The 14,842-nt window shown below is 40.8% G+C and overlaps 1 protein-coding gene across 2 annotated transcripts in view; it reads right to left on the bottom strand.

Moving 5' to 3' along the window:
* LOC110488887 (ankyrin repeat domain-containing protein 50) overlaps positions 1-6,450 on the bottom strand; it is a 45,617-nt gene extending 39,167 nt beyond the window's left edge. Inside the window, exons 1-2 of one of the 2 annotated variants that reach the window (XM_021561329.2) lie at positions 6,214-6,450; positions 4,194-5,256 (exon numbers count right to left, since the gene is read on the bottom strand). In XM_021561329.2, coding sequence (XP_021417004.1) covers positions 4,194-4,696 — 503 coding nt within the window. In that variant the 5' untranslated portion in view covers positions 4,697-5,256; positions 6,214-6,450. The remainder of the gene's footprint in view (positions 1-4,193; positions 5,257-6,213) is intronic. The other variant, XM_021561330.2, reaches the window with a different exon arrangement.
* Between the last annotated feature and the right edge of the window lie 8,392 nt (positions 6,451-14,842).

The raw sequence follows: 14,842 nt of genomic DNA, 5'->3' as shown, positions 1-14,842 counted from the left end.
GTGTGTAATAATATAGACTGGCTAATCCATCCCATGTATGTAATAGTATAGACTGGCTAATCCATCCCATGTATGTAATAGTATAGACTGGCTAATTCATCCCATGTATGTAATAGTATAGACTGGCTAATTCATCCCATGTATGTAATAGTATAGACTGGCAAATTCATCCCATGTATGTAATAGTATAGACTGGCTAATTCATCCCATGTATGTAATAGTATAGACTGGCTAATTCATCCCATGTATGTAATAGTTTAGACTGGCTAACCCATCCCATCTATGTAATAGTATAGACTGGCTAACCCATCCAATCTATGTATTAGTATAGACTGGCTAACCCATCCCATCTATGTAATAGTATAGACTGGCTAATTCATCCCATGTGTGTAATAGTATAGACTGATAATTCATCCCATGTATGTAATAGTATAGACTGGCTAATTCATCCGATGTATGTAATAGTATAGACTGGCTAACCCATCCCATGTGTATAATAGTATAGACTGGCTAACCCATCCCATGTGTGTAATAGTATAGACTGGCTAACCCATCCCATCTATGTAATAGTATAGACTGGCTAATTCATCCCATGTGTGTAATAATATAGACTGGCTAATCCATCCCATGTATGTAATAGTATAGACTGGCTAATCCATCACATGTATGTAATAGTATAGACTGGCTAATTCATCCCATGTGTGTAATAATATAGACTGGCTAATTCATCCCATGTATGTAATAGTATAGACTGGCTAATTCATCCCATGTATGTAATAGTATAGACTGGCTAATTCATCCCATGTATGTAATAGTATAGACTGGCTAATTCATCCCATGTATGTAATAGTATAGACTGGCTAATTCATCCCATGTGTGTAATAGTATAGACTGGCTAACCCATCCCATCTATGTAATAGTACAGACTGGCTAACCCATCCAATCTATGTATTAGTATAGACTGGCTAACCCATCCCATCTATGTAATAGTATAGACTGGCTAACCCATCCCATCTATGTAATAGTATAGACTGGCTAACCCATGCCATGTATGTAATAGTATACACTGGCTAACCCATCCCATGTATGTAATACTATAGACTGGCTAACCCATCCCATGTGTGTAATAGTATAGACTGGCTAATTCATCCCATGTATGTAATAGTATAGACTGGCTAATTCATCCCATGTATGTAATAGTATAGACTGGCTAATTCATCCCATGTATGTAATAGTATAGACTGGCTAATTCATCCCATGTATGTAATAGTATAGACTGGCTAATTCATCCCATGTATGTAATAGTATAGACTGGCTAACCCATCACATCTATGTAATAGTACAGACAGGCTAACCCATCCAATCTATGTATTAGTATAGACTGGCTAACCCATCCCATCTATGTAATAGTATAGACAGGCTAACCCATCCCATCTATGTAATAGTATAGATTGGCTAATTCATCCCATGTGTGTAATAATATAGAATGGCTAATCCATCCCATGTATGTAATAGTATAGACTGGCTAATTCATCCCATGTATGTAATAGTATAGACTGGCTAATTCATCCCATGTATGTAATAGTATAGACTGGCTAATTCATCCCATGTATGTAATAGTATAGACTGGCTAATTCATCCCATGTATGTAATAGTATAGACTGGCTAATTCATCCCATGTATGTAATAGTATAGACTGGCTAATTCATCCCATGTATGTAATAGTATAGACTGGCTAACCCATCCCATCTATGTAATAGTACAGACTGGCTAACCCATCCAATCTATGTATTAGTATAGACTGGCTAACCCATCCCATCTATGTAATAGTATAGACTGGCTAACCCATCCCATCTATGTAATAGTATAGACTGGCTAACCCATGCCATGTATGTAATAGTATAGACTGGCTAACCCATCCCATGTATGTAATACTATAGACTGGCTAACCCATCCCATGTGTGTAATAGTATAGACTGGCTAATTCATCCCATGTGTGTAATAGTATAGATTGGCTAACCCATCCCATGTGTGTAATAGTATAGACTGGCTAACCCATCCCATGTGTGTAATAGTATAGACTGGCTAACCCATCCCATGTGTGTAATAGTATAGACTGGCTAACCCATCCCATGTGTGTAATAGTATAGACTGGCTAACCCATCCCATGTGTGTAATAGTATAGACTGGCTAACCCATCCAATGGGTGTAATAGTATAGACTGGCTAACCCATCCCATGGGTGTAATACTATAGACTGGCTAATTCATCCCATGTATGTAATAGTATAGACTGGCTAATTCATCCCATGTGTGTAATAGTATAGACTGATAATTCATCCCATGTATGTAATAGTATAGACTGGCTAATTCATCCGATGTATGTAATAGTATAGACTGGCAAACCCATCCCATGTGTATAATAGTATAGACTGGCTAACCCATCCCATGTGTGTAATAGTATAGACTGGCTGACCCATCCCATGTATGTAATAGTATAGACTGGCTAATTCATCCCATGTGTGTAATAGTATAGACTGGCTAATTCATCCCATGTATGTAATAGTATAGACTGGCTAACCCATCCCATGTATGTAATAGTATAGACTGGCTAATTTATCCCATGTGTGTAATACTATAGACTGGCTAACCCATCCCATGTGTGTAATACTATAGACTGGCTAACCCATCCCATGTGTGTAATAGTATAGACTGGCTAACCCATCCCATGTGTGTAATAGTATAGACTGGCTAACCCATCCCATGTGTGTAATAGTATAGACTGGCTAACCCATCCCATGTGTGTAATAGTATAGACTGGCTAACCCATCCCATGTGTATAATAGTATAGACTGGCTAACCCATCCCATGTGTGTAATAGTATAGACTGGCTAACCCATCCCATGTGTGTAATAGTATAGACTGGCTAACCCATCCCATGTGTGTAATAGTATAGACTGATAATTCATCCCATGTGTGTAATAGTATAGACTGGCTAACCCATCCCATGTGTGTAATAGTATAGACTGGCTAACCCATCCCATGTGTGTAATAGTATAGACTGGCTAATTCATCCCATGTGTGTAATAGTATAGACTGATAATTCATCCCATGTATGTAATAGTATAGACTGGCTAATTCATCCGATGTATGTAATAGTATAGACTGGCTAACCCTTCCCATGTGTATAATAGTATAGACTGGCTAACCCATCCCATGTGTGTAATAGTATAGACTGGCTGACCCATCCCATGTATGTAATAGTATAGACTGGCTAATTCATCCCATGTGTGTAATAGTATAGACTGGCTAATTCATCCCATGTATGTAATAGTATAGACTGGCTAACCCATCCCATGTATGTAATAGTATAGACTGGCTAATTCATCCCATGTGTGTAATAGTATAGACTGGCTAATTTATCCCATGTGTGTAATACTATAGACTGGCTAACCCATCCCATGTGTGTAATACTATAGACTGGCTAACCCATCCCATGTGTGTAATAGTATAGACTGGCTAACCCATCCCATGTGTGTAATAGTATAGACTGGCTAACCCATCCCATGTGTGTAATAGTATAGACTGGCTAACCCATCCCATGTGTGTAATAGTATAGACTGGCTAACCCATCCCATGTGTATAATAGTATAGACTGGCTAACCCATCCCATGTGTGTAAAAGTATAGACTGGCTAACCCATCCCATGTGTGTAATAGTATAGACTGGCTAACCCATCCCATGTGTGTAATAGTATAGACTGATAATTCATCCCATGTGTGTAATAGTATAGACTGGCTAACCCATCCCATGTGTGTAATAGTATAGACTGGCTAACACGTTGTGTAGACAAGTCATGCAAGTAACATACACACATAGCAGTTAGCCCCAGTCTAACAGTATTTTTTATCCTGTATGTCCAATTGTACTTGTATTAGATATATGTTCTTCCCTTTGGCCACCTGAGCTTTGGTGCCACTTAAAATAACTGACCTTTCCTCAACCAAGGGCTAGTGGGGACAGTCCCACAGCATGCCACACAAGGGGAAAACAACAACACAAACACTTCATCAATGGGTAGGGGGAGAGAGGAGGTTGGGGTTAAGGAAAGTGTTTGAGCAGTGAAAAGGGGAGGGGTGGGGTAAGGCAAGGAAGGGAGAGGAGGGAAGGGGGTGGGGTAGCAGGTTTCACTTACCTCTTGAAAGCCTCAGTGGGGTTTCTCTCACACTCCCCGGGCTGCAGGGCGCTCTGCACCGCTGGTTCATGCACCTTCTCCTTGTAATCCGGCACCAGGCCGCTCTGGCAGATCTGGGCCACCAGGCCTCGGATGAAGCCGCCAAGGCAGAGTGTGTCCGAGTCGTCCGCACGGCAAAAATGGAAGGCCAGATTCTGCTGCTGCAGCCCCCGATGAGCCCCCTGGGCTGAGGTGGGCCACAGAAGCTCTGTGCATAGGGCCGTCTTCCCACTCCCAGGCCCCCCCACCAGCAACACCCCCCAGGTGGTGGCCTTCGCAGAGCCTGCTGCGGAACTGCCGCTGGGGTTGGGTGCGCCAGTACCGGAGGCAGAGGACTGCTTGCTGGGAGTGGTGGTCACACCACTCAGGCCATTCGTTTTTTCCCGGATGCAGTGCTGGATCTTGTGGAAGACCCAGTCCCTGCAGTAAAAACGCTTCCCCTGCAGCAAACTGGTTTGGGCCATTTTGAGATACTGCTATTCCGACTATTCCTCATAGGGCTTTCCTTGCCCTCACATTTTCAACCCAGAGTGGGCCAGCTGTAAATTCGAATATCCATTTTGTTGACTCCACATGTGCTTTTCCAAGTTGATTGCAGCTGTCCTTAGCGTTGTCATAAAGCCAAAGTGAAACTGAGGCTCCCTTCTGAGAAAACACAGAATGGTTTTGGACAAGAAAAGCAGTTTTTGAGACGTCGCTTAATATATGGGGCAAGAAAAGAGTCACAATTGAGGCTTATACTGTACATTTTCCACTAACTTTTTCCATGGCTTTCTCATTGGCTGGACTGAATGCCCAGTGTTATTCCAGGTTTGTTGCTTTAACATGGTGTTGTGCATGACAGGGCACAGTGCTTTGAGTGCATCCACTTTCAAACTCAACCACTGCTTGATTAGCCCTGAGAGTCAGTTATCTGTTTCCCTTGATACATTTCAAAGAGAAACTGGAGCAGAGATATTGTTTCCATTACATCTGCCAGAGATGCGTTGGTCTGTCCATAAACATTGAGCGCCTGGTCACTTTCCTGGAATAAACAGTTTGGTGTAAAAAAAAATTATAATCAGATTAGCGTTTTAACTTCTATCTAGCAATACAACTACACAGTTCACTCCCATTTCGTAAATGCATAGCATTTGCTGAATGGGGAGTTTGTTTATAACACAGTAACTAACAAGACATTGCAGATGGTCCTCACACTTGGATTCTGGGCATGGTTTCGTTCAGTTTCTCTAGCCTACTCACTGATCCTTCTTCTTTCCTATGTGGCTGTGTCGCAAATAATTCACATCCGTCCTGAACGGGGAAAAACTCCAAATGAGAGGACCCCCTTTCTCTTCCTACTACACCGATGTTCCCTATCCCTATCCCCCATAATGGCTAAAAGCAATAACCTTAAAGTGTCGGATTCTATTCAGATCTGTCATACAGGTGGGCGCTATTCTGCATAACAGTAATAGGTATTTCACTTTAAAACACATATATTATGTCCGGTAAATGTTATTATTCACCTTTCTCCAGTTTTCTAGGCACACATTTTATCGCGTAACCATTATAGCCTGCTATAGCGCTCTCATTTTAGAAAGAAATGACAAGAGGTAGTTTAAAAAAAAACTCATTACCGAAATGCAACGGCAAAAAAAACAACCTACGAATAGGTAGACACAACCGCTATTAGGGGTAAACTGTCATAGGTGTCGATGAAACGTGGACCAAAGACTGGTTAGGCTACACCGTCTTTTGTATGACAAAAAACCTCACCCATTTCTAAAATATAATACAATCGAACACCTTTAGTCAATCTAAAAACATACACTATGTAAAGATAATGTCATGCCCATTAAGAGCAAATAGGTCAATTAACTGAATGCTGCCCGTAATCTTGTAAAATACAATGCAACTATTTTTGAAACTTTAAGCAAATGTGTATAACGTTTTTCAATGTTACAGTTTCAAATGTCTCGTATAGCCTGCGGCTTCTCACCTCTTGCTGAATCTCCCTTTTCTTTTGGTTTCTGTGTCCGTGGTAAAACCATCTGTCGTCTAACCAAATGCTATGCTTTAAAAGCAATATTTGATTTGCTTAATAGATTTCCAAGCCCCATCTTCCACTTCGTCCATCCGCGTCTTTGCATTATTCTATATTTCAGCAGCGGCGGTTCCTGCTATCCAACACAGCACTGTAACCAGTAAACCATTCTCTTCTTCCAAACGCTCTCCAAAATCCATCCCTCCTTGCATACAGAGCACACACGCAGGATGGACGCAAAGTCTGATGGGAATTGGGGTTTTGGCTCCCGAAGCCGCCATTATAACGGCCAAATAAACGCAAATTTTCTGCATTTTAAAGAACAACTATAATTAGTTTTTTTTTTAAGTGTTCGCGTTAAAACCAGCCGTTTTCTTTCTTTACATAGATGTATAACAATGCTAATATAGGCCTAATGTTATTACGACAATGTTGCATAGAGGAAAAAGTGACAGTAAAAAAAATCCAGACAATTTATAATCACTGATGACCTTTGAGGTACCATTAATCATTCAAGGCACTATGGTGTAAAACATTGTTTTCCAACTGGTTGATCACTTGGATGTTTTCAGAACAGAATACAGGAATTACCAGGCTAACTGCCTAAGATCACTGATGATTTGATTCAAGAATGACAAGAATGGTGTTGCAGTTGTAACACGTTGTAATTAAAAACAGTGTTGCTTGTGCCTGCAGTTCACACCGAGTAAATTAGGGTTTTAATTTCAAAGTAAACACCTTTCCTTCTTGTAAAAGTGTTGTATGACCCTTACCCTCTGGGGAAGGTATGCTTATAGAGCTGCCCCCAGTGGACACGACAGAGAGAGATAAGCAAATCTATATATTGAACCCAGCCTTTCTCCTGTAATCACACACACATACACACTCATCTCCTCTCTCTGTCTCCTCCTACATTTACCTCTCACTAATACAGTATGCCATGCAGGGTCTCCACCCACAGATAAGTATGAATCTATGTTTCATCTGGCTGTTCACACGAAAATAACAACACACAATCACCTCCAACATACTACTCACTTCATACAGGCAACATTTGCATGGCACTCTTGTGAGAAGAGAGTGGTTGTTAATGTGCACTGCACCCGATTCTAATGTCAGCTGGAGTTGATGTGTTACGAGCTCATTCCCTTAAGCTGTGGTAAAGCTGCATGTTGCTGTTTATACCACGCACAAACTGCTCAGTAGGTGTATCCAACAATGCATTCAAGCCAATCTGCGGAATTTGGGTAATTTTCCCTCTCTGTGCCAGTTAAATACCAACTGGTTAATTTCAGAACAAGACACAGGTTAGGGGGGGTCATTGTGTGCCGTAACAATGATTCTCGTTTGTAAATATGTCCAATATATTCTGCCTCAATTTGACATCAACAGTTTAACACATTTGGTGTATTAGGTTGGCAGCAGGTTATTTATTTGGGGAAAATAGTGTAGAGAGAGTATCCATGTCTCTACCATTTTGTACTCTTGCTGAAATGTTGGCAGATGCTCTACTGCCCTGTAAAAAGGTTGTTGGTATACAGGTATCTAAAACACAGCTCTTCAGGGCCTGAGAATGTAGGTTAATGGGTTACTGCTGGCTCTTCATATTGCGCCTTCTTGCCTTGCAACTTAAGGATAAAGAATGGGACCTTTAAAATGGCAATCAAAACAAAAAGATATTGGCCATTTGCTGATGTGGTTTGCAGATCTGGGGTAAAAAAAATATTTGTAATATATATAATTTATTTCAACACTACAGACAGCAAACTAAGCCCAGAGGACTGCAATGTGCATCCAACATTTTGAGGGTATCCACTTCAAGCTTATTCCACTCAAACATTACAGCACACTTTCCAAAACAAACGTGTATTTCATAAAAGCATACATGCAAATCAATATATTCCACGGTGAAGACAATGTAACATTGATGAACAATAAGAGGCATCATATTATTTTCTTCTTCTTCACATGCAATAGCACTTAGTGTACTTCACAAATCCCAGCAGCAGGTCAGCAGGTGAATAATACTTAGCAATCACTCAATGCGGCTCCTTGATTTGAGCATGCTCCAAGAACAAATACCTATTTTAAGGTGTGTGTGTATAGGCACCTATTTTAAGGTGTGTGTGCATAGCAGTAATTGTTTGGCTTGCTGCATCCTGGACTCAAAGCATGCATCACCTTCTGTAATAGATTAGCAATCATAAAGTCTAAATATCAATATCCCATTAAAGTGACATATTTAGAGACTATTGACATTTGGGGTGACGCTGACATGACCTTCTCCCTCCCAACATCTTCTCTAATTGTAGATATGGAAAATACTTCGATACGAGCATGTATGTTGACGAATATTTTATCTTCTTAAGGCTTGAAATGTTGTTGTTAGACACAATACTCCCTTGCTGTTGGACCATTATTGGAGCTAAACATGTTTCATATGTCACGCTTTCCTCTCACTGTCAGTTAGAAAAATCCTTCATGGCACAATGTCTTCAGGGCCACAGAAACAAGTTGAGAGAAACTCAAGTGTCATGGTTCAACAGAGTACTAAGACCCCTCAAACAATGAGGGCAGTTGGCAATTTCAAGGCCATTGAGCTCCACTATGTTTGAGGTTAAGACGTATCATTGGGTTTTGAGGACCATAATGAGTCTGCTGCCTTCAGGACAGAGAAATGCAATACAATAGACCTACTTTTGGTTTTGCGGCTGGGTTTTTCTACTGCGTGAATTCATCTCAAATGACGTGAATTGGTTTGACGGGATGTCGGAAATCACACCAAGGCCGAGCCAGGCAATTAATAACAACACCTAATAGTGTAAATGTCATATGTCATCTGTCTACCTGGAGTGGGTTTAGTTTTCTCATGGAAAATAAGCTTTTGTTCCTTGCAGTTTTTTGGCCTCCGAAAATAAATAACTACCACCTACTCCAAAGAAGTTGTTGATTGGAAAATAATGCTGTCAATCACTTTATAAGACAGATTCACACAGCTCTGGGGCCAAGTTGACACTCTTTGTACAATGTTGTCCAGCAGACTGGAACTAACAACAACTACTCTCTGAAATATTAATATCCCTGGAGTGAGAGTGTGTGTTGGCTGTCGATGGAAAACTGGCACAAGATTGATGCATTACTAAAGGGGGAAGTCTTCTCTCTCTCTGTCTCTCTCTCTCTCTCTCTCTCTCTCTCTCTCTCTCTCTCTCTCTCTCTCTCTCTCTCTCCCTGTGCCTTCAGGCTACATCTCCCACTATCGATGCTAAAGATCCTGTGAATTCCCAACATTGCTATATTTGTCATGCAAAGGCCATGTTTACTATATACAAAATGCATCCACTCTTTGTCCCTTACTTGGAGTAATTACTGATCTGACAAGGTTTGATTGGTCAAAGAAAGAGAATGGAAACTACACTAACCATCCACATTCAGATCAGTGAGCACTTCAACAAAGGATACATTTTAAAATATTTAAGGGGGGCATTAAATGTAATGCATCCCAGAGTGGACAATGTATAGTAGATTCATTCTCTGAGGTAACGCTTTTAATGGATGCTTTTAATGAAGTGTGGTTTTAAAAGGACTGTTACAAGTTTATGCAGTCTGCCATCATTCTTACTATTTCCCTATGAGACATAAGTTATGGTATTCACATAGGCTATATCATTGAGTTTAGAGCTAGAGTTGTATGAGTCAACATGGGAAGGCACCCTCATAACAAGCAAAACCACTTTTTATTGAGATTCTATTGCAGCACTGTTCCCAAATTCCATACCCAAATTCTCATTGTAAATTCATAACCTCTTGAGTACTGAATTATTAATTCTAAAATAACAATATAAAACATGAAACAATAACATGTAGTCTTCAGAAATCTAGGACATGGACATTGAATCGTGAGCATTGTAAAACAATACAGACTTAAATAATTGATGAAGTCTTGGTGGAATCAAAGGACTTGTGATAAGCCCCCAGACTGCGGTGGATACTCATGAGAGTATTAGATGTCTGTGTCTATGTGTCTCTGAAGGACTCCTTTGAAAAAAGAACAGCTTTGTCTCTCAGCGTTTCGCTTACGTAACTGGCTCATCCAAGGCTACACGTTTCACTCTTCTCTTTATTTCCTACTTTCCCTCTTATCAAAACGATGAGATACGAGCGCCTGTGGAGGAGAAATATGTTGTGCCATGACTCATCATGGCGCACTATTGACAGAGACGGAAGAGGAAGCGAGACGCCACACTCGCTGTTTTTTTCTGGTTCAATGAAAGTCAATGATCTAAGTAGACTAGACCCAGCTGCTATTGCATTGGTGTCTATGGGAGACACCCACTTACGTAGACCAGCACTGACCATTAAAAAAAGGAAAATGGCCTGAGTGAACTCTTCATTTATCCACTGTCTTTGCTAGCGAGTCACTTGAGACAAAGTATGTTCACAAGTAAAGAGCACGGCTTGTCGGTGTGGAGTGATGACCTCGTGCATTCTCTCTGGGTGCGGAGTGATGACCTCATACCAAGAGCATAAACTCTTGGTCCTCCACCACACCATGTTACCATTGTTTGCATGGTATGTGACACCAGTCTGGTTCCTCACATTTCCCAAAGGACTAGAAGTCGTTTATGTAGTGGTGAGAATATGTAAAACAGTCTAGTTGTAAAATGGATATGAATAGAGGCCAAAAAGGTGCGGGTGGAGACCTATGTTGGCCAAAAAACTAACCAGTAAGTAATAATGTATTACTAGTAATTTTGAAATGCATTATGATAATTTCTGTAACAATCATTTGGGCCACACAGTCTGCAGCGCTGCTGGTTTGCATCCTTTCCCACTACTCAGGGATTGAGAGTAGACTTTCTGTCCCATTCATGATATAGGATAAATTAAAACCAGCAGTACTGAGGACATCGAGGCAAGTATTTGGGTATCGGTACCCCAGATATACCCAGATATAATACGTAATTTTATTACAACTCTTAGAACTGCAGAAGTTATTTGACGATAAGAGGTAGATTGGTGCATTGATACCTTAGCTGCTCTTCCGTCCGGACAGTCCCACTTCCTTCCCCTTGCAGTGACCTCCAACTGGCCTGGAGGTGACATGGCTGTCTGTTGTTTTGCTACACTGCAAAACTGCCTATTTAGCTGCCTATTTCATAGCTGCCTATTTCTAGCTGCCTATTTCTTAGCTGCCTATTTCTTAGTTGCCTATTTTTTAGCTGCCCTATTTCTTAGCCGCCTATTTCTTAGCTGCCTATTTTTTTGCTTTCCTATTTCTTAACTGCCTATTTCTTAACTGCCTATATTTTATCTTTCCTATTTCTTAGCTAACTATTTCTTAGTTTTCCTATCTTTTAGCTGCCTATTTCTTTGCTGCCTATTTTTTTTATCTGCCTATTTATTAGTTTTCCTATTTTTTTGCATTCCTATTTCTAGCTGCCTATTTTTTTACTTTCCTATTTCTTAGTTTTTCTATCTTTAGGTGCCTCTTTCTTTGCTGCCTATTTCTTAGTTTTCCTATTTCTTAATTTTTAATGCCTTTTAAAAAGGAAAAGGACACTGTAAAGGACCTTCATTATAAGAAAGAAAATTAGTAAATGTGTGAAGACAGGCGACATTAGTTTTAAAGTCTATTGCATTTGTCTAATTAGCTTGAGTGACTTTCAAGGTCAGTAATGACTGGAGAGATGCCGTCGGGGATATCTGTATCATGGTGATTGGAGAGATGCCATCAGGGATATCTGTATCATGGTGATTGGAGAGATGCCGTCGGGGATATCTGTATCATGGTGATTGGAGAGATGCCGTCGGGGATATCTGTTTCATGGTGACTGGAGAAATGCCGTCGGGGATATCTGTATCATGGTGATTGGAGAGATGCCGTTGGGGATATCTGTATCATGGTGATTGGAGAGATGCCGTCGAGGATATCTGTATCATGGTGATTGGAGAGATACCGTCGGGGATATCTGTATCATGGTGATTGGAGAGATGCCATCGGGATATCTGTATCATGGTGATTGGAGAAATGCCGTCGGGGATATCTGTATCATGGTGATTGGAGAGATACCGTCGGGGATATCTGTATCATGGTGATTGGAGAAATGCCGTCGGGGATATCTGTATCATGGTGATTGGAGAGATACCGTCGGGGATATCTGTATCATGGTGATTGGAGAGATACCGTCGGGGATATCTGTATCATGGTGATTGGAGAAATGCCGTCGGGGATATCTGTATCATGGTGATTGGAGAGATACCGTCGGGGATATCTGTATCATGGTGATTGGAGAAATGCCGTCGGGGATATCTGTATCATGGTGATTGGAGAGATGCCGTCGGGGATATCTGTATCATGGTGATTGGAGAGATGCCATCAGGGATATCTGTTTCATGGTGACTGGAGAGATACCAAGTGTGTGCAGGTCAAAGGTTGCCACAATTCCAGAAGTCTTAATATGTTTTCCAGAATCTATGACTAATCTGATAGTTTAACAACCATTGCCTTCCATTTGCAGTGAAACTTCAGCACTTGGTCAGTAGAGCATAGCAAATGCAGTCATTAAACTCATACTGTAGACAATATGGGAAATGTTTAGATTCATATTTTCAATGTTGTGATTATGGCACTTCAACTACAAAAATACTTATTCTAGATTTGTCTTATATTACTTACAGTACACTAACGGTTATGAATAGCATAATTCTACCATCTCGATTCCAAGACTCTGCGCTAGTGTTGTCGGTGTTTTCAGAAATACACAATGCCTAATACTTCTCTCTCTCGTTAACCATGTTTCATCATAACTTCACTGTGGCTTCAGTATTGCTGAGGAGAGTACATTGTCAGACTCTCTTAAGGTAGCCATTCACAGGGTGGCATTTCCTTTCCCTTACCCACTATGCAATTACTGCCTAAACTGGGCTCTGTCTGAAGTCTTACCAGGTGCGGCTGGAAATTGTGTGTTTGGCAAGAATGCCATCTGTTCAGGGAATACCAACATTATCATCTCCCTCACAGGCCTTTTATGGTTCTCTGTCATCGATAAAGCTAAAGAAACACAGCTGGCAATCTTGAATATTCTGAATGCACTGTTGCATATAAACAGTAGTTGTTGGCATAGGGCTTAGGCCATTCATTTTTTTTTTCTACACTTAGCCCGAACATACAATGGCACGCATTCATGACAATATACTGTATCTCAGCAGATGCGAACTGCATTCACAATGTAGGCTACCCATCTGTCCCTGGCACAATACCCCTCTACTCTGTACACTGGAGTCAAGAACAGTCTGTTGACAAATGGACGAGAGCACGTTTGCTCGCTTCACGTCCAGATAGCCATGTCATGTTGTTAAACCGTCTCCATTTGTTAGAGTGAAAGTGTGGATTCAGATGTTTTTCTTGCTCCGGAATAATGTACATTTGGATTTTATGTACTTGAACGAAACAATATTCACCATGTAAAACACGCTTCTGTTATGTGTTAATATGATTTATTTTAGACTTAATGCAAAACTGATCCTCCTCAGTTATACGAACAGTCCATTTTGAGTGGGGGAGGAGGACAAGGACCAGGGAGGTCTCAAAGCAATGGAACATAACATGACTAAATGGAAGGCAGGCTTGGTATTGTCAGAGGAAGTGAGATCCTAGATATATGTTGTTCTCTGGGCCATCTGAAGAGGCTGTCCGGAAATATATGGAAGCCAGTCGTATGGCTGTGCTGCATGGGTGGAAGAAAGAGAACATATGGCTTGTAAATCTCACCAATGGGGGTCTATGAGGGATGTGATGCCAGACTTGCAAGACTATTCAAACATTTTCTCCTGCTCGTTAAAAGGGAAAAGAGGGTGAAAAGAGGGTGAAAAGAGGGTGACCTCTTAAGGATCTGACCCTTTTTTTTCAATTTTCTGTTGTTGCCTAAAACGACATACCGAAATGGCTGCCTGTAGCTCAGGACCTGAAGCAAGGATATGTATATTCTTGCTACCCTTTTTAGAAATGTCATTGTTTTCCATGAAAACATACATGAAATGAGTTGAAAAATGAATAGGAAATATAGTCAATATAATATAATTTCCTACAGGATCAAATATCTAAGTGGCCCCAAACTTTTGAACGGTAGTGTATATCAAAATCAAATCAACTCAAATCAAATGGTGTTTGTCACATGCGTCGAATACAACACCTTACAGTGAAATGCTTAATTACAAGCCCTTAGCCAACAATGCAGTTTTAAGAAAATACCCCCCCCCCCCAAAAAAAGTATGAGAAAAATAACAAATAAGTAGAGGACAGCAGTAAATAATAATAGCGGGGCTATATGCAGTGGGTACCGGTACAGAGTCAATGTGCGGGGGCACAGGTGTCGAAGTAATTGGGGCAATAAAAATACTCTGGGTAGCCATTTGATTAGCTGTTCAGGAGTCTTATGGCTTGAGGGTACAAGCTGTTTAGAAGCCTCTTGGACCTAGACTTGGCGCTCCGGTACCGCTTGCCGTGCGGTAGAAGAGAGAACAGTCTACAACTAGGGTTCTGGAGTCTTCAACAATTTTAGGGCCTTCCTCTGACACCGGCTGG

This window comes from Oncorhynchus mykiss, chromosome 14, assembly GCF_013265735.2.
Source record: "Oncorhynchus mykiss isolate Arlee chromosome 14, USDA_OmykA_1.1, whole genome shotgun sequence".
In the NCBI taxonomy this organism is placed as follows: Eukaryota; Metazoa; Chordata; class Actinopteri; order Salmoniformes; family Salmonidae; genus Oncorhynchus; species Oncorhynchus mykiss.
The sequence above is the reverse complement of the archived record's forward strand: the minus strand, read 5'-3'. Positions and strand labels throughout refer to the sequence as shown.